We start from the raw sequence: 20699 nt of genomic DNA, 5'->3' as shown, positions 1-20699 counted from the left end.
CTGATCGTGTGTATGATGTCTTGAGTGGATCGTAACCTGGCTGATCATGTGTATGATGCCTTGAGTGGATCGTAACCTGGCTGATCTTGTGTATGATGCCTTGAGTGGAAATGTAACCTGGCTGATCGTGTGTATGATGTCTTGAGTGGATCATAACCTGGCTGATCTTGTGTATGATGCCTTGAGTGGAAATGTAACCTGGCTGATCGTGTGTATGATGTCTTGAGTGGATCGTAACCTGGCTGATCTTGTGTATGATGATTTGAGTGGAAATGTAACCTGGCTGATCGTGTGTATGATGTCTTGAGTGGATCGTAACCTGGCTGATCATGTGTATGATGCCTTGAGTGGATCGTAACCTGACTGATCGTGTGTATGATGTCTTGAGTGGATCGTAACCTGGCTGATCATGTGTATGATGCCTTGAGTGGAAATGTAACCTGGCTGATCGTGTGTATGATGCCTTGAGTGGATCGTAACCTGACTGATCGTGTGTATGATGCCTTGAGTGGATCGTAACCTGGCTGATCATGTGTATGATGCCTCGAGTGGAAATGTAACCTGGCTGATCATGTGTATGATGTCTTGAGTGGAAATGTAACCTAGCTGATCGTGAGTATGATGTCTTGAGTGGATCGTAACCTGACTGATCGTGTGTATGATGTCTTGAGTGGATCGTAACCTGGCTGATCATGTGTATGATGCCTTGAGTGGATCGTAACCTGGCTGATCATGTGTATGATGCCTTGAGTGGAAATGTAACCTGGCTGATCGTGTGTATGATGCCTTGAGTGGATCGTAACCTGACTGATCGTGTGTATGATGCCTTGAGTGGATCGTAACCTGACTGATCGTGTGTATGATGTCTTGAGTGGATCGTAACCTAGCTGATCGTGTGTATGATGTCTTGAGTGGATCGTAACCTATGACTAGATGGTATCCTGGTTTTGTGTATGATGCCTTGAGGTGATCGTAACTTTATTGATTGCGTGTATAATGTCAGAATATTTTAATTGTGTTTAATAGGCTCCTCCCAACCCATTTCCAACTATGTCTTGTCCCTCAACAGGCTCCACCCTACCCTCTCAAACTATGTCTTGTCCCTCAATAGGCTCCACCCTACCCTCTCAAACTATGTCTTGTCCCTCAATAGGCTCCACCCTACCCTCTCAAACTATGTCTTGTCCCTCAATAGGCTCCACCCTACCCTCACAAACTATGTCTTGTCCCTGAAAAGGCTCCACACCACCCATTTACAACTATGTCTTGTCCCTCAATAGGCTCCATCCCTTCCCCCTTTGTTTCATCTCTCAATAGGCTCCACACCACCCATTTCCAAATATGTCTTGTCCCTCAATTAACTCAACCTCACCAAATCCAAATATGTTTTGTCCCTCAATAGGCTCCACCCAACCCATTTACTCACCAAATCCAACTCTCCTTTGGTTCCCCCAGTAGGCTCATGCAGTGATTGAGAGAGGTCCCTTGGGCCAGCTGAGTTAGGAGGCAAATTTACCATTTGTTGCTCAGTGAGGAACAGCTTCAGTGTAACAAAAAAAGCAATGTGGACAAAATGTAAGTGGCATATTTATTTGTATTGAATTTTACACATTACATTTCGTCCGCATCAGCAGGAGGTGAATATGAAGAGTTAGGCCACATTCAGATGCAGCACTCCAAGCTTGTGATACATTCCAGTACTGTCCTAGCATCCAGCTATTGTCACCACCACCTCCATCTGTCTGGCAGTACAAATAGTAATGCTGACCCGGCGAGTCAATGTCCTCTCCATGCTGCTAACAGGGTCTATCATCACGCAGCCATGCTGCTCTCCCAGAAGAGGTCCATATCACAGACATATAGCATGACACAACTCATCTTCCGGAGGCAAGTGAGTCCAGTTTCCACCCTTGCCCAACTAGGCTAGGTTTTAAACAAGATGTTCAGATGATTTGATCATCGATCATAGGAGAGGCATGTTAGGGACATAACTCGTAATAAACCACAGGTGGCGCCTCGATCAAGCCTAGGAATTCACTGCTAGTTCAGCAAAGGTGGAAACTGGACTTTTAAAGTCAGTTAACTCTCTTGCCCTGGGAAGATGGACACAACTATGTACAACACTGGTCTTGTGGCTACTTCTTGCCGTCCTTCTTCTGTTGTTTTTGGGCCTTCTCCCGAGCGTTGGACAGGTCGTACTTGAAGCCTTCCTTCTTGGCTGCCGACTCCCGCTTCCTCACCGACTTCATCACCCGATCTTGCAGCTCCACACGGGTCAAAGGTCGCATCTCATCATCATCAGCCTCGCTTCCTTCACTCTCGTATTCATCACTACGGGGTGAAAGGAAACTATAATGATCATCATTATCTTTGTAGAGTTGAAGCAAGGTTTTTATTGCCATTTTTTTAAAACATCCTAATACTTAAATACAATGTGATCCAATATAGCACACAGTTACTTCCCTTTACATGCAAACTGCTCCATGTGTTATGGTCATGGCGGCAATAGTTTGTATGCTTGATATTGTAGGGAGGCCCTTTCCCAGACTGATGGTACACAACTGTTTTTTTGGTTACATACTAGTTTGAACAAGCAAAAAAAACCACTGACTGCCTGCCCACACTGTATTTAAAAAATGAGTGCCTGATAACCAATTTTTTTATGCCTACAGGACTAGTGCATTTCTAATGCTGACTACACAAATCACCTTCATGTAGTATGGCATGGAGTCATCCCACAGACAACATCCTTACCTTGTCAGCTTGCTCACAGGGTGAACCTCTTTGGTCCTGTGGACAAGGCGTCCAAGATTATTGCACTTAGATCTCTGTGTGTGTGTGTGTGTGTGTGTGTGTGTGTCTGTGTGTCTGTGTGTGTGTGTGTGTGTGTGTGTGTGTCTGTGTGTGTGTGTGTGTGTGTGTGTGTGTCTGTGTGTGTGTGTGTGTGTGTGTGTGTTTGTACTAGTTCGGACTTATGCCGATTTATAGTGCTAGCTCACTGAGATACCATGCCGCAGTTTAACATGAATACCCCACGCAGTATACTGACTCTGAGCCGAGCAGTCCTTGTTTTAGCCCCTTAATGCAGAGCACCAGAGAGGGTAACAACAAGTACCAACTTTAAACATCTTTTGGTATGACGCGGTTCGGGGATCGAACCCTGGACCTTCCGCTCTCCGGGCGGATACTCTACCACAAGAACACTGAGGCGGTCTTTTTGGCTGCTACATTTATGAGAAATAGCAGAAAACACCTTTATCTGAACAAACAAAACATGAGTATTATGCTAAATTGTCTACTGACCCGACGGTAGGGGGCATGACAGGAAGTTGTTGCTGTGGTGCTGTTGGTCCCTCGCCCAGCAAGCCGTGACTCTTGGCTTCATATCTATCCTGGTCCTGAAATCATTGCAATATTGCATTATATGCATTACATACATGCATAACAAAAATATTTTCACTTCAATTATGGACCCGTGAAGATCCAGGGTAGAAAAAGTCTTCAGCAACCCATGCTTGCCATAAAAGGCAACTATGCTTGTCGTAAAAGGTGACTAACGGGATCGGGTGGTCAGCTCGCTCACTTGGTTGATGCATGTCATTGTATTCCAATTGTGTGGATCGATGCTCATGATGTCAATCATTAGATTGTCTGGTCCAGTCTCAATTATTTACAGACCACCGTCATATAGCTGGAATATTGCTGAGTGCGGTGTTACACAACAAACAAACTTCAATGATGTCAAATTGTGTCTGACATCAGAAAATGTCTTGGTTTTATTAATTAAACTGAATAAATCAAACAGCTTATTTGTTAAATTAAAAAATGATTCAATCAACAGTACATCATCCATTTGGATGAGGGTAAGCTCATACTAAGACACTGGGGAAAAACAACATCTGTGTTTTTAGCCTGAAGTGATAAACACACAATGCCATTAGAAATTGGTAAAACGTAACAAATGTTACATTTGGGATAACACTTTCGAAACCACCTGCCAGAGTGCGGCACCTAATTGCTAGCACAAAAAGTAAGCGATTTAACCAACACAACCACCAAGACTTCCACGTATGCATTTCATTTCTTGAACAACTACATATGTAAACAATGGTGATGCTCTGGCCATTCCCTGAGGATGGCATCTTAATTTCTCAACTCCCCAAATAAAGTAAGGATAAGAAATTTATGGATGAACAACTTCTTTATACATATATATATTGTATAAAGAAGTTGTTCATCCATAAATTTCTTATCTTTACTTAGTACTCCAACTTCTAAATGCCTATCAAAGAAGTTCCCCAAATAAAGTTTATGTATTTCTCCCCTCGAGTCTGACATAGTCGTAGTGTCAAGACAAGGTCACCACTGACAGACGACCCTCACCTTGCCGTACGACCCTCACCTTGCACTACGACCCTCACCTTGGAGTACGACCCTCACCTTGCAGCACAACCCTCACCTTGCACTACGACCCTCACCTTGGAGTACGACCCTCACCTTGCAGTACGACCCACACCATGCAGTACCACCTTCACCTTACAGTACGACATCACCTTGCACTACGACCCTCATATTGGAGTGCGACCCTCACCTTGGAGTACGACCCTCACCTTGCAGTACGTCCCACACCATGCTGTACCACCTTCACCTTACAGTACGACATCACCTTGCACTACGACCCTCACATTGGTGTGCGACCCTCACCTTGGAGTACGACCCTCACCTTGCAGTACGTCCCACACCATGCTGTACCACCTTCACCTTGGAGTACGACCCTCACCTTGCAGTACCATCCTCACCTTGCACTACGACCCACACTTTGGAGTATGACCCTCACCTTACGGTACGACCCTCACCGTGGAGTACAATCCTCACCTTGCAGTACGACCCACACTTTGGAGTACGACCCTCACCATGCAGTACCACCTTCACCTTACAGTACGACCCTCACCTTGGAGTACGACCCTCACCTTGGACTACAACCCTCACTCTGGAGTACGACCCTCACCTTGAGAGTAAGACCCTCACCTTGGAGTTTCACCCTAACCTTACAGTATGATCCTCACCTTGGAGTACGACCCTAACCTCGCAGTACGACCCTCACCTTGCAGTATGACCCTCACCTTGGAGTTTGACCCTCACCTTGGAGTTGACATACGCCTGCACTGCCAGCAGCTCATTCGTCCTCTGTTCAATGATGCCCAGGTACTGTATCATGTTGCTCTCTGTCACCCCTGTCGCCGCCCCTAGCATGTCATCAATAGCAGACCTCTCACAGTTGATCTTGTTGAACAGCGAGTCAATACCTGCAAGTAGAAAGGTGAGTGTAGGATGTGCTGTGGTGTGTCCATTACCTGCACGGAGAACTAAGGCAGATGGGGACACACAGGGAGCCTGCTCTCGTCGATGAGACATCACACAGTCTGCCGCAAGTATCATTTTTAATTCCATTTTCAAAACAAAAAAATCCTTAAATATTCGCTACTCGAACACAGTGGCAGTGAAGTGCTACAATACTTATATGTGCTACGCTCCAATATAGGGTGCACTTCCTTCCCTTTAAATGCACACTGCTTTACTGCGCATCTCATGTTGTGGTCATGGCAGCAATAGTAGTTTGTGTGCTTTTGCCATTTGCAAGTTTGGTCAATGAAAACATGAAATTTATCATAAAACATCACTAGACATGATGATTTGTAAATTTGATGGTATTTGTGTACTGTACGCTTGTCAATCTTTCCTACACAGATATTAAGATCACATGTGTTTGTGTCTTGTAAAAAAAAACTGGAAACAACAATTAGCACATTTTCTCCCCAATCTAAGGGTGGTTTACTTTTAAAATACTTAATGTCATGGCCAATATCCAAACTGAAAAGAAATGTCAATACAGTGACAGACATACAAAGTCTTCGGCTTTCCTTACAACTAACGTTCATTTCAAGGTGAGTTAACGGTGAGTTGATACGATTAGCTGATCAGTTCATACATGATTTCGTCGAAATTAATGTAAACAAAATTGAATGAAATCTTGGAAGAAAGTAATATGATATAATGAATCCAACATCTGTTTTGGGACTGTAGGGTAAGCAAAAATTTCTGGAAAAGATTTTCACAATGGATTGAATCCAAGTGTCCACATACTGGCAAGATAAATCTTACTTCAGATCTAATTCTTTTTGGCTTTTCAAAACATTTCCACACCGATGATATTTTTGATCTGATACTCTTATTGGCCAAATTTCACATTTATAGATGCAAAATGAAAAATAACCAACCAACCATTACACATTTCCAAAATGAGGTTAAATATTATTACCAAATAGAAAAATATAGACACTTTAATAAAGCCAAACAGACTGAATTCTATACGAAATGGGCTCCTTATGAAAACCTTTTGAAAATATAAACATTTGCTATTCCAAAACTTTACTAAATATATATCCTGCATTCTGTCTTCATAAGTACTAAAGCTTCTGGTGAGTGTGAATGTGTGTATGGATGTGTGTGAATGATATATACTTTCTTAAAAAATCCTGGTCATATATTTTTTACTCCATTCAAAACACGATGTACTTTTACCAGGAACCATAAAAAAATTTAAAAAAAGATATTATGAATGGATGACAAGCATAGTCCAGATTCCCAATGAACACTGTTAATGTTCTACCCAGAAAGTGTAAGAACAGGGCTAACTTGTGTACTTCAGTACGGATTTATTGACATGCTTCTTCCAGTGTTGTGTACTCACGAGGAATTTGCAGCACACTGAGATATACAGCTTGAATATTGCTGACCCCGTGGTGAGTATATACAGGACACTGAGATATACAGCTTGAATATTGCTGACCCCGTGGTGAGTATATACAGGACACTGAGATATACAGCTTGAATATTGCTGACCCCGTGGTGAGTATATACAGGACACTGAGATATACAGCTTGAATATTGCTGACCCCGTGGTGAGTATATACAGGACCCTGAGATATACAGCTTGAATATTGCTGACCCCGTGGTGAGTATATACAGGACACTGAGATATACAGCTTGAATATTGCTGACCCCGTGGTGAGTATATACAGGACACTGAGATATACAGCTTGAATATTGCTGACCCCGTGGTGAGTATATACAGGACACTGAGATATACAGCTTGAATATTGCTGACCCCGTGGTGAGTATATACAGGACACTGAGATATACAGCTTGAATATTGCTGACCCCGTGGTGAGTATATACAGGACACTGAGATATACAGCTTGAATATTGCTGACCCCGTGGTGAGTATATACAGGACACTGAGATATACAGCTTGAATATTGCTGACCCCGTGGTGAGTATATACAGGACACTGAGATATACAGCTTGAATATTGCTGACCCCGTGGTGAGTATATACAGGACACTGAGATATACAGCTTGAATATTGCTGACCCCGTGGTGAGTATATACAGGACACTGAGATATACAGCTTGAATATTGCTGACCCCGTGGTGAGTATATACAGGACACTGAGATATACAGCTTGAATATTGCTGACCCCGTGGTGAGTATATACAGGACACTGAGATATACAGCTAGAATATTGCTGACCCCGTGGTGAGTATATACAGGACACTGAGATATACAGCTTGAATATTGCTGACCCCGTGGTGAGTATATACAGGACACTGAGATATACAGCTTAAATATTGCTGACCCGTGGTGAGTATATACAGGACACTGAGATATACAGCTTGAATATTGCTGACCCCGTGGTGAGTATATACAGGACACTGAGATATACAGCTTAAATATTGCTGACCCCGTGGTGAGTATATACAGGACACTGAGATATACAGCTTGAATATTGCTGACCCCGTGGTGAGTATATACAGGACACTGAGATATACAGCTTGAATATTGCTGACCCCGTGGTGAGTATATACAGGACACTGAGATATACAGCTTGAATATTGCTGACCCCATGGTGAGTATTTGCAGCACACTGAGATATACAGCTTGAATATTGCTGACCCCGTGGTGAGTATATAAAGGACACTGAGATATACAGCTTGAATATTGCTGACCCCGTGGTGAGTATATACAGGACACTGAGATATACAGCTTGAATATTGCTGACCCCGTGGTGAGTATATACAGGACACTGAGATATACAGCTTGAATATTGCTGATTGCGGTATGAAACAAAACGACAAATCAACACTTCCCAGCCTCGTCACGTATTCTGAGTTGGAATATTTGTAACTGCGGCATAAAACAAGACATCATCCCAAGTCTATCTCCTCGTCTCACCTGCTTTCAGCTGATCCAGGATCTTGGACACCTCCTTATACTTCTGCTCGTTGTCATCGGCGTCCTGAGACGCTTCGTTCTGCTTGTCTTCCAGGTTCTTCAGGATGAGCTTCCTCTGCGTCTCAAGGTCAATACCCTCGGCCTTGAACTTCTCAATTTCATCCCTGATCTGGAGACAGGAAAAACAGGAACATACAACGCAATGCTTTGACACCTGATGCAAGAATGTAACTGAAATATCCAATAATTGAAGTTATGCAATATTGATAAGTTGGTGATTTGTCCCACTGCAAGCTACCAGGCAATTCATCATTTCATTAGACCCTGAGAGGACAAAGCAGAAGCACTCACCCACACACAACCGCTTACCCCTCCACTAGACTCACCCGCACACTACCGCCTACCCCTCCACTAACCTTGAACGCACACTACCGCCTACACCTCCTCAAGCCTCACCCACACACCACCGCTTACCCCTCTACTAACCTTGAACGCACACTACCATCCACCCCTCCACTAGACTCGCCTGCACACTACCGCCTACCCCTCCACTACTCACCCGCACACCACCGCCTAGCCCTCCACTACTCACCCGCACACTACCACCTACCCCTCCACTAGACTCGCCCGCACACTACCACCTACCCCTCCACAAGTCTCACCCAAACACCACCGCCTACCCCTCCACTACTCACCCGCACACTAACGCCTACCCCTCCACTAGACTCACCCGCACACTACCACCTACCCCTCCACTAACCTTGCCCGCACACTACCACCTACCCCTCAACTAGACTCGCCCACACGCGACCGCCTACCCCTCCAAAAGACTAGCCCACACACAATCGCTAACCCCTCCACTAGACTCACCCATACACTACCGCTTACCCCTCCACTAGACTCGCCCACACCCGACCGCTTACCCCTCCCACTAGACTCGCCCGCACACTACCTCTTACCCCCTCCTGTATCCTCGCTATATGTCATCGTTCAGGCTTTTACAATGTGAATGTCATCGTTCTGGTCCGTGCAATGTGTATGTCATCGTTCAGGTCTTTACAATGTGAATGTCATCGTTCAGGTCCCTACAATGTGAATGTCACCATTCAAGGCCCTGCAATGTGAATGTCATCGTTCAGGTCTTTACAATGTGAATGTCATCATTCAGGTCCCTGCAATGTGAATGTCATCGTTCAGGTCCCTGCAATGTGAATGCCATCGTTCAGGTCCCAGCAATGTAAATGTCATCATTCAGGTCCCTACAATGTGATATCATCGTTCAGGTCCCTGCAATGTGAATGTCATCATTCAGGTCCCTGCAATGTGAATGTCATTGTTCAGGTCCCTACAATGTGAATGTCATCGTTCAGGTCCCTGCAATGTGAATGTCATCGTTCAGGTCCCTACAATGTGAATGTCATCATTCAGGTCCCTGCAATGTAAATGTCATCGTTCAGGTCCCTGCAATGTGAATGCCATCGTTCAGGTCCCTGCAATGTGAATGCCATCATTCAGGTCCCAGCAATGTAAATGTCATCATTCAGGTCCCTACAATGTGATATCATCGTTCAGGTCCCTGCAATGTGAATGTCATCATTCAGGTCCCTGCAATGTGAATGTCATTGTTCAGGTCCCTACAATTTTAATGTTATCGTTCAGGTCCCTGCAATGTGAATGTCATCGTTCAGGTCCCTACAATGTGAATGTCATCATTCAGGTCCCTGCAATGTAAATGTCATCGTTCAGGTCCCTACAATGTGAATGTCATCGTTCAGGTCTTTACAATGTGAATGCCATCATTCAGGTCCCTGCAATGTGAATGTCATCGTTCAGGTCCCTTCAATGTGAATGTCATCGTTCAGGTCCCTGAAATGTAAATGTAATCATTCAGGTCCCTACAATTTTAATGTCATCGTTCAGGTCCCTTCAATATGAATGTCATCATTCAGGTCCCTACAATGTGAATGTCATCGTTCAGGTCCCTTCAATATGAATGTCATCATTCAGGTCCCTACAATGTGATATCATCGTTCAGGTCCCTGCAATGTGAATGCCATCTTTCAGGTCATTGCAATGTGAATGTCATCATACAGGTACTTACAATCTGAATATCATCATTCAGTTTCTCAATCTCATTGTTCTGCTCATTGACATAGTTGAAGAGAGCAAAATTTCTGTCTTCAATTTCGATGAATCTGTTGACGAGAAGGTCGAGATCATCCTCCTGGGTCATCTCCTTGATGAGTTCAAAGGCTTGCTCGTACGTCTCCACCGAGTCTTCTTGGCTCTCCTTCTTTCGTTCAGCCTCCAACGCCTCTGTCAACACAACACTGTCATTGGATGTGGGTATCAACTGTGGGTATCAGCTGTGGGGTATCAACTGTGGGTATCAGTTGTAGTAGCAGCTGTGGGGTATCAACTGTGTGTATCAGCTGTGGTGTATCACCCGTGGGTATCAGCTATTGGGTATCAACTGTGGGTATCAGCTGTGGGGTATCAACTGTGGGGTATCAACTGTGGGTATCAGCTGTGGGTATCAACTGTGGGTATCAGTTGTGGGTATCAGCTGTGGGGTATCAACTGTGGGTATCAGCTATGGGGTATCAACTGTGGGTATCAGCTGTTGGGTATCAACTGTGTGTATCAGCTGTGGGGTATCAACTGTGGGTATCAGTTGTAGTATCAGCTGTGGGGTATCGACTGTGTGTATCAGTTGTGGGGTATCAACCGTGGGTATCAGCTATGGGGTATCAACTGTGGGTATCAGCTGTGGGTATCAGCTGTGGGGTATCAGTTGTGGCGTATCAACTGTGTGTATCAGTTGTGGGGTATCAACTGTGGATATCAGCTATGGGGTATCAGCTGTGGGTATCAACTGTGGGGTATCAACTGTGGGTATCAGCTATGGGGTATCAGTTGTGGGTATCAGCTGTGGGGTATCAACTGTGGGTATCAGCTATGGGGTATCAACTGCGGGTATCAGCTATGGGGTATCAGTTGTGGAGTATCAACTATGGGGTATCAGCTGTGGGTATCAACTGTGAGGTATCAACTGTGGATATCAGCTATGGGGTTTCAGTTGTGGGTATCAACTGTGGGGTATCAGCTGTGTGTATCAGTTGTGGGGTATCAACTGTGGGTATCAGCTGTGGGGTATCAACTGTGGGTATCAGCTATGGGGTATCAACTGTGTGTATCAGTTGTGGGGTATCAACTGTGGGGTATCAGCTATTGGGTATCAGTTGTGGGGTATCAACCGTGGGTATCAGATGTGAGGTATCAACTGTGTGTATCAGCTGTGGGTATCAACTGTGGGTATCAGCTATTGGGTATCAGCTGTGGATAGAAGCTATGGGGTTTCAGTTGTGGGTATCAACTGTGGGGTATCAGCTGTGGGGTATCAGCTGTGGAGTATCAACTGTGGGGTATCAGCTATGGGTATCAGCTGTGGGGGTATCAGCTGTGGGGTATTAACCGTGGGTATCAGTTGTGGAGTATCAACTGTGTGTATTAGTTGTGGGTATCAGCTGTGGGGTATCAACTGTGGATATCAGCTATGGGGTTTCAGTTGTGGGTATCAACTGTGGGGTATGAACTGTGGGGTATCAACTGTGGGGTATCAGCTATGGGGTATCAGCTATGGGGTATCAGTTGTGGGTATCAGTTGTGGGGTATCAACTTTGTGTATTAGCTGTGGGTATCAACTGTGTATCAGCTATGGGGTATCAGCTGTGGGTATCAACTGTGGGGATCAACTGTGGGGTATCAACTGTGGATATCAGCTATGGGGTTTCAGTTGCGGGTATCAACTGTGGAGTATCAGCTATGGGGTATCAGCTGTGGAGTATCAACTGTGGGTATCAGTTGTGGGGTATCAACTTTGTGTATCAGCTGTGGGTATCAACTGTGGGTATCAGCTGTGGGTATCAGCTATGGGGTATCAGCTGTGGATAGAAGCTATGAGGTATCAACTGTGGGTATCAGCTGTGGGGTATCAGCTGTGGGGTATCAGCTGTGGGTATCAGCTGTGGGGTATCAGCTGTGGGGTATCAGCTATGGGGTATCAGCTGTGGAGTATCAACTGTGTGTATCAGTTGTGGGGTATCAACTTTGTGTATCAGCTGTGGGTATCAACTGTGGGTATCAGCCGTGGGTATCATCTGTATAGTATCCCTGGCAGCAACAGGAAGAATATTTTTTGTAAAACCTGGGACCAAATTACATTCAAGAATATTTTCTGTGACAATAATTTGCCAAATAAACTCCCTTTCAATAAAACAAAATGGTTCAGCCCTAGCTAAGGTTTAGTGGATATCTGAAGGCTAGACTCAGTGCCGGGACCATCATTTTAGCCATATTAACCCTCTTTTGTTGCAGGAACATAGATACCACCTTTCTTCTGTCGCCAGGCAACAAGTTGCGGATCCTCCTGTCTCTCCTGGCCCTTGATGCCCATGAATTCCTTCAGTTTGCGGTCGTGGTCGATGATGCGTACCAGCTCCTTCATCTCGGCGTTGTGCTGCTGCATGTCCTTGTCCGCCTTGTCCTTCAGCACCAGCATCTTGGCCTGGGCATCATCCCTGGCAACAACATAACAACATCAGCACCAGCATCTTGGCCTGGGTGTCGTCCCTGGCAACGACATAACATCAGCACCAGCATCTTGGCCTGGGCATCATCCCTGGCAACAACATAACAACATCAGCACCAGCATCTTGGCCTGGGTGTCGTCCCTGGCAACGACATAACATCAGCACCAGCATCTTGGCCTGGGCGTCATCCCTGGCAACGACTTAACAACATCAGCACCAGCATCTTGGCCTGGGCGTTATCCCTAGTAAAAACATAACATCAGCACCAGCATCTTGGCCTGGGCGTCATCCCTAGTAAAAACATAACAACATCAGCACCAGCATCTTGGCCTGGGCGTCGTCTCTAGTAATAACATATTACCTTGCACAATAACTCTGATGCAACGTTAAATTTAAACTCCCTCACCCTTGCACCACAGGCCCCTGTGGAGGACTGGATGTCCTCCACTATTGACCCAGATCTAACCTAGCATCGTTGACTTCTCTAGAGGACTTAATGTCCTCCACTATTGACCCAGATCTAACCTGGCATTGTTGGCTTCTCGAGAGGACTAGATGTCCTCCACTATTGACCCAGATCTCACCTGGCATCGTCAGCTTCTGTGGAGGACTTAATGTCCTTCATTATTGACCCAGATCTCACCTGGCATCGTAGGCTTCTGTGGAGGACTTGATGTCCTTCATTATTGACCCATATCTCACCTGGCATCGTAGGCTTCTGTGGAGGACTTAATGTCCTTCATTATTGACCCAGATCTCACCTGGCATCGTCAGCTTCTGTGGAGGACTTAATGTCCTTCATTATTGACCCAGATCTCACCTGGCATCGTAGGCTTCTGTGGAGGACTTAATGTCCTTCATTATTGACCCAGATCTCACCTGGCATCGTAGGCTTCTGTGGAGGACTTAATGTCCTTCATTATTCACCCAGATCTCACCTGGCATCGTAGGCTTCTGTGGAGGACTGGATGTCCTCTCCCATGTCCCGCCGGAGTTGGCGCAACTCTTTCTCCAGTTTTTTGTAGAGATTTTCAAATCTCTTGTGTTCTGTCCTCAGTCCCTGGATCTCATCCCGCAATTTGGCGTTGTCAGACAGAGAATCGTTGAACCGCTTCTTGGACTGAAGAGAAGATGCAAACATAACAGCCAAATCATCTGAAATCAACATTCATCTCATGTGACCTGTGTCAGACTGTTCAAACACAGCTATCACAGGGATTGACATAGTCACATTTCACCTCTCTGTTGGCATACATCCATCTTCCTGAGGGAAGGAATTTGCAAGCAACTGATCATAAAAGTCCAGTTTCAACCATTGCCGAACTAGGCTGGAAATTACAGAGTTCTATTTCTGATGGACTAATGAGTCCAATCAAAATCATGTAATGAAATTGACAATTGGTTGCCACGTCAACTACCCTGCAGAGCAAGTGTATTGTCAACTTGGCATAGACAGATGTTTTCGAAATCACTTCATGTCTTCTATGAAGGTCCTCGAGTGACATGATGTACTTGGCGATGAAGGACCCATTTTATTACAACAAATGTCAAGTCTCAAAAAATCCACGTGAAGTCTCACCTGGTCAAGTCTGTTCTCCAGGACGCGTACAGTCTTCTGCGTCTGTGTCGTATGCTGGGAACTCATGTGAACACCGCCCATGTTTTTATGCTGATTGCGAATCTTCTTTTCCCATTCACGGATTTTAGCATCAAGTTCAACATGATTCTGCTTTTCTTCTTTGATTTCGAGATCACAGTCATCTGCCAGGATATACACAATTTTAAGATCATACCTAAAACATGACATAAAATAAATGAGCAGTAAGTTTAAAACACCATCAGTAACTCTTATACACCATCAGTAAGTTTTATACACCATCAGAAAGTCATATACACCATCAGAAAGTCATATACACCATCAGTAATTCTTACACACCATCAGAAAGTCATATACACCACCAGAAAGTCATATACACAATCAGAAAGTCGTATACACCATCAGTAAGTCATATACTCGATCAGTAAGTCATATACACCATCAGAAAGTCGTATACACCATCAGAAAGTCGTATACACCATCAGTAATTCTTATACACCATCAGAAAGTATGACACACCATCAGTAAGTATAACACACCATCAGTAAGTATGACACACCATTAGTAAGTATAACACCATCAGCAAGTATCACACACCATTAGTAAGTATAACACCATCAGTAAGTATAACACCATCAGTAAGTATAACACAACATCCGCAAGTATAACACACCATCAGTAAGTATAACACACCATCAGTAAGTCATGTACCCTATCAGCAAGCTAAATACACCATCAGTAAGTATAACACACCATCAGCAAGTATGACACACCATTAGTAAGTATAACACCATCAGTAAGTATAACACCATCAGTAAGTATAACACACCATCCGCAAGTATAACACACCATCAGTAAGTATAACACACCATCAGTAAGTATGACACACCATCAGTAAGTATAACACACCATCAGTAATATAAACACACCATCAGTAAGTATAACACACCATCAGTAAGTATGACACACCATCAGTAAGTATAACACACCATCAGTAAGTATGACACACCATCAGTAAGTATGACACACCATCAGTAAGTATAACACACCATCAGTAAGTATAACACACCATCAGTAAGTATGACACATCATCAGTAAGTATAACACACCATCAGTAAGTATGACACACCATCAGTAAGTATGACACACCATCAATAAGTATAACACACCATCAGTAAGTATGACACACCATCAGTAAGTATAACACACCATCAGTAAGTATGACACACCATCAGTAAGTATAACACACCATCAGTAAGTATAACACACCATCAGTAAGTATAACACACCATCAGTAAGTATAACACACCATCAGTAAGTATAACACACCATCAGTAAGTATAACACACCAGTTAGCATGTTTGCCCCACGCTGTACAAGCTTTACCCTTGCCACACTAGTCTGTCTGCGTGGTACAGCGGTCCTCTGTACATACCTTTTGCCTCCACCAAGGTGACCAGTGTGTCTGCGTGGTACAACGGTCCTCCGTACATACCTTTTGCCTCCACCAAGGTGACCAGTGTGTCTGCGTGGTACAACGGTCCTCTGTACATACCTTTTGCCTCCACCAAGGTGACCAGTGTGTCTGCGTGGTACAACGGTCCTCTGTACATACCTTTTGCCTCCACCAAGGTGACCAGTGTGTCTGCGTGGTACAACGGTCCTCTGTACATACCTTTTGCCTCCACCAAGGTGACCAGTGTGTCTGCGTGGTACAACGGTCCTCTGTACATACCTTTTGCCTCCACCAAGGTGACCAGTGTGTCTGCGTGGTACAACGGTCCTCTGTACATACCTTTTGCCTCCACCAAAGTGACCAGTGTGTCTGCGTGGTACAACGGTCCTCTGTACATACCTTTTGCCTCCACCAAGGTGACCAGTGTGTCTGCGTGGTACAACGGTCCTCCGTACATACCTTTTGCCTCCACCAAGGTGACCAGTGTGTCTGCGTGGTACAGCGGTCCTCTGTACATACCTTTTGCCTCCACCAAGGTGACCAGTGTGTCCGTGTGCTCCTCATCACGGATCTGGTTGCTTCGACTTTCAGCCAGACGAAGTTCTTTCAGCAGTTCCTGCTTTTCTTTTTCCAGCTGATTCATTTCTGATCTGGAAGAACATTTGACAGTTTACATCCTAGCACTGGACAATCTACACTGTAATGATAATGTGTTAAATATGGAAGAATGTCATTAATTGCTTCATTATTTACACACAATATCATCCGAGTTCAATTTTTTTCGAAAAAGAATGAAAAAATGAAAGCATTTTGCAACTATCATAAAAACAATGAAAGATTTAGTCAATTGTCCGTGTAAGATGACGTTCATAAGCAAAGCTCTCTCATTGTCTTCTGTCTGCAGAGAATGTCACAGCAGTCTTCTACTGGAGTCTACTTGATAAAATAGGGTTTCATTTTCAGTAGAGTTTAGATTATTATTATGTGGGGTTACTTGACCAAACAGAACTTTACTGGACTCGAGCTTTGGACTAGAGTGAGTGAGTGAGTTGGGTTTAACGCCCCTTTTAACAGTATTCCAGTTATATCACGGCGTGTCAGCTTAATGTGGGAGGAAAGCCCGAAGTGATGCAGGTCTCAGACGTTTACCACTTCGGTGAAACCCACGAGCATGGGTATGGTGCTGACAAACCTAGAAACATAATTTGGGCGAACCGAGATGCGAGTGAGTGAGTGTGTTTGGTTTTACTCCGCTTTTTGCAATATTCCAGCAATATCACAGCGGGGGACACCAGAAATGGGCTTCACACATTGTACCCATGTCGGGAATCGAACCCGGGTCTTCGGCGTGACGAGTGAATGCTTTAACCACAAGGCTACCCGACCGACCAACCGGGATTCAAACCCACAATCATAGGTTTCTGGCGTGCCCAAGGGACGCAACTCTGCACAGCAAATCGCGGTGCCTTAGACGACTGGGCCACCCGTGACCCTGCTTTGGACTAGAGGCTAAAGTCACAGACTGTAACAGTACAAACATACCCAGTACATATTCTGTATATTAAGACCATGTACACAACAAAGGCTGACTGTACGTTCAGACCATGTACACAACAAAGGCTGACTGTACGTTCAGACCATGTACACACATAATGCTGACTGTACGTTCAGACTATGTACACACATAAGGCCAACTGTACGTTCAGACCATGTACACACATAAGGCTGACTGTACGTTCAGACTATGTACACACATAAGGCCAACTGTAGGTTCAGACCATGTACACACATAAGGCTGACTGTACGTTCAGACCATGTATACACATAAGGCTGACTGTAGGTTCAGACCATTGTACACCAAGTGTGTATGCTGGTAAACATGAAGTGTTTGGATACATGGCGGACTGCAGGAGGACTGAATGCCCTGCTACATACTCCCCCAATCAACAGAAGGCACGCAGAAGGCACGCAGACGTTGCATAGCGGAGTACCAAGACTCCAATTTAATATGAACATGCTCAGCCCCACGTTTGGCGCAGTGTCGCGCCATATTAATTACATATTGCTGATTGTGTGAACATCATGTGTACGGTTGTAGTTACTTCTGAAGAGGTCTCCAGCAACCCACAGCAACTAACAGTATCAGGTGGTCAGGCTCGCTGACTTGGTTGATTTATGTCATCGTGTCCCAATTGCGTGGAACCATGCTCATGATGTCAATCACTGGATTGTCTGTCAAGACTTGATTATTTACAGACCTCCACGTGCGGCGTTAATCAACAAACAAACAAAAGTTACTTCTGTTTCCGGATCATGTTGGTGGACTCCTCTGTGTAGGCGGCACGGTCACCCTCCATGATGCGGTACTGTCGCTGCAGCTTGAGCAGCTCCCCTTCCTGTAGACCCTCCATGTCGGGGTCACTCACATCAGACCGGGCTGATCTTGGGCGTGGCATTCTGGCACTTTACTTGTCCCTGAAGCATCAGGAAAATAACAAGAACTAGAAATTGTGGTAATTACTGGAAAATGTATTCCTAATTTACACATAATATACTAGTGATTAAAACAAAAGTGTCTGATTTACTTAATACTTTCTCATAAACTTCATGCGCGTAACAAGTTTTGTATAACAAAATACCAGCCATATTATAGCACTCATCATTGTTATTGTGACAGTCAGTGTACATTTACTGTATTAACAACACATGAGCTTTAGGGCTAATCAGAACTTGGAATTTTCTTGAGTTGTGTAAACAGTATGCAGTGTACCGAACACCTTACGCCATTTGGGTAAGGATGTGCACAGGCTCATTCCTTAGTAACGGTTTCTATGTTTTTCAGACGCCAATTTTGTCACCTCACTAAAACAACGGGTTTTGGGGGGGCTTGCCCCCATCTCCCCCGCTTAACAATTGAATTATATTTCATGAAATCTTTAATTACCATAATAGATTCAAAATACATTATTAGTAGCATCAAATAAACATGTCGGATTAGTGTCTGGTATAATGCATGTGTAGTACCCATTTGCAATTGCAGCGGGTTGGGTCGGTTGTTAGGATGTACTGGGTAGTACATTTAGACTTGTCAAACCCTAATCAACATTTTTCCCTATGATGGTTATCGTACATAGATCAGTAAATCTATTGATTGGATTGTTTGTTTGAACATAGATCAGTAGATCTATTTATTCGATTGTTTGTTTGGATCCCAAAGTATGGCCCAACAGATAATAGATGATTTCACATCCACACTGATGATTGTCGACCACAGCTATGGACAAGTCTGTAAATCTACCACAATGAAACGTTTCTACATATTACACGGTAGATATGACATGATAACAAAATAAACAATGATCATTATGACATTTTTTCAAGCCTACACCGAGCAAAGCTGAGGCCAGGAACTCCAACAACAATGGACACAGAAAACATTCAGTGTTTGGCTTTATAATCGATAAATGATGAAGCAATATGAAACAGTCATGAAAATACTAATAAGAAATGCATCTTACGCTTGAGTAAATCCCGTCCGTAGGTGAAGTTCAGGTATGACTGACACCACCGTTTGCGAGCACTTGCTATGATGGCGGAATCCGTTGACGATGGTTGCTAAGGGAAACGGGTAATTCCTAGCTCCTTACAGCGATATCCCGATAGCGGAACTATCTATGTTACAAGAGTGTAACGAAGGTGTCACGCGGTGTATGGAGCTTGAGGTACTTCCCCTAAGGGGAAGTAACTGTGTTAAAGCAAAACTCTCTACAGCGAAATAAAGCTCCCGCACTTACCGGCTTATGGTACGATATGAGTCATTTTCAAAAGATGTCACTTTTGAGTTTCCAAAATTACAAAATCCAATTGTTGATATAATATCTTCTTCTTTTTTGTTTAAATGGAGTAACATAAATCTGAAGCTATCAATAACTTCAAATGGAATTCTTAATGATAAGGAATAATTAACCATGTAGTTGCCATAGCAACTGAAAATTTTCACGTCTTTCCCATAACAATGTTTGTGTGAATCATTTTGGTTTGAAATTCATTCAAATGCAAAAAGCACATCTAAAACATATTTCTTTCTTCCTGATTTTGTATTTTAAACTTGAAGTGAGGATGAAGGGCATTTATGAAGTCTCTTATGACCGATATGTATTCAGTGTCAATTCTATGAAGTACTGTTACCCCTTCAACATAAATCTGACGATTTTTAAACGTTGCTTATGCACACTCGATGACCCCTGAGGTCACAGGGCATTGTTTCGCCGGTGTGACTGGCAACCAAATACTACAAATTACGTCATAGGGTATTGTCACGTGTTTGAAAAGTTTGTGGTACTGTATTCTAACGGTAGGCTTTTCCATTGGACGAGAGGTCGGTCACATGTCCGCGAAATTGACGTTCATATGTGTAAGAACGACACAATTTGACGTTCATACGTTTTTCACGAGATCGTGTTCTTGAAATGACGTAAACACTGACAGACTACTTCCACATTCCTGGGGAAACCCCTGGCAATTCCCTAGCACTAAAACACGCAGAAGTGTTCTTTCTGATCATTTAGACCCTTTATTCTTGGACTCAGCGTTTCAGTATACATTGAGAAATGTCAGAAAGCGTGACTGCATGATTGTTCACGAATATCCTCTCTACCGCCCATCCTAATGAACAGACGAAGAAATGCACATCTTAACTAGCGTAGTATCGACTCAATCCGTGCCTAGGCTGACAGTGACTGTCTCCAGCAATCTATGAA

The 20699-nt window shown here is 44.1% G+C and overlaps 1 protein-coding gene across 1 annotated transcript; it reads right to left on the bottom strand.

Moving 5' to 3' along the window:
* Nucleotides 1-1574: 1574 nt before the first annotated feature.
* LOC139471322 (coiled-coil domain-containing protein 63-like) lies at nt 1575-19552 on the bottom strand. Its single transcript, XM_071253632.1, has 11 exons — nt 19458-19552; nt 18238-18414; nt 16459-16589; nt 14466-14647; nt 13825-14006; nt 12687-12874; nt 10396-10610; nt 8295-8463; nt 5143-5306; nt 3304-3398; nt 1575-2331 (listed from the first exon to the last, which is right to left on the bottom strand). Exons 2-11 carry the CDS (start codon nt 18393-18395, stop codon nt 2136-2138), a joined length of 1680 nt encoding a protein of 559 aa, XP_071109733.1. The 5' UTR covers nt 18396-18414; nt 19458-19552; the 3' UTR covers nt 1575-2135.
* Nucleotides 19553-20699: the final 1147 nt, after the last annotated feature.

The sequence above is a fragment of the Haliotis cracherodii genome, unplaced genomic scaffold (assembly GCF_022045235.1).
Source record: "Haliotis cracherodii isolate W230 unplaced genomic scaffold, xgHalCrac1.p SCAF_22, whole genome shotgun sequence".
NCBI classification, from domain to species: domain Eukaryota; kingdom Metazoa; phylum Mollusca; class Gastropoda; order Lepetellida; family Haliotidae; genus Haliotis; species Haliotis cracherodii.
This window is presented reverse-complemented; position numbering and strand designations above follow the sequence as displayed.

Excerpts from the sequence above, each read along its gene's own strand:
- LOC139471322 (XM_071253632.1), bottom strand. The coding sequence starts at position 18,395 with ATGCCACGCCCAAGATCAGCCCGGTCTGATGTGAGTGACCCCGACATG. Across the intron at positions 14,007-14,465 it reads TGGAGAACAGACTTGACCAG|TCCAAGAAGCGGTTCAACGA; the intron begins GTGAGACTTCAC and ends TCTTCTCTTCAG. Across the intron at positions 8,464-10,395 it reads TGAATGATGATATTCAGATT|ATCAGGGATGAAATTGAGAA; the intron begins GTAAGTACCTGT and ends TCCTGTCTCCAG.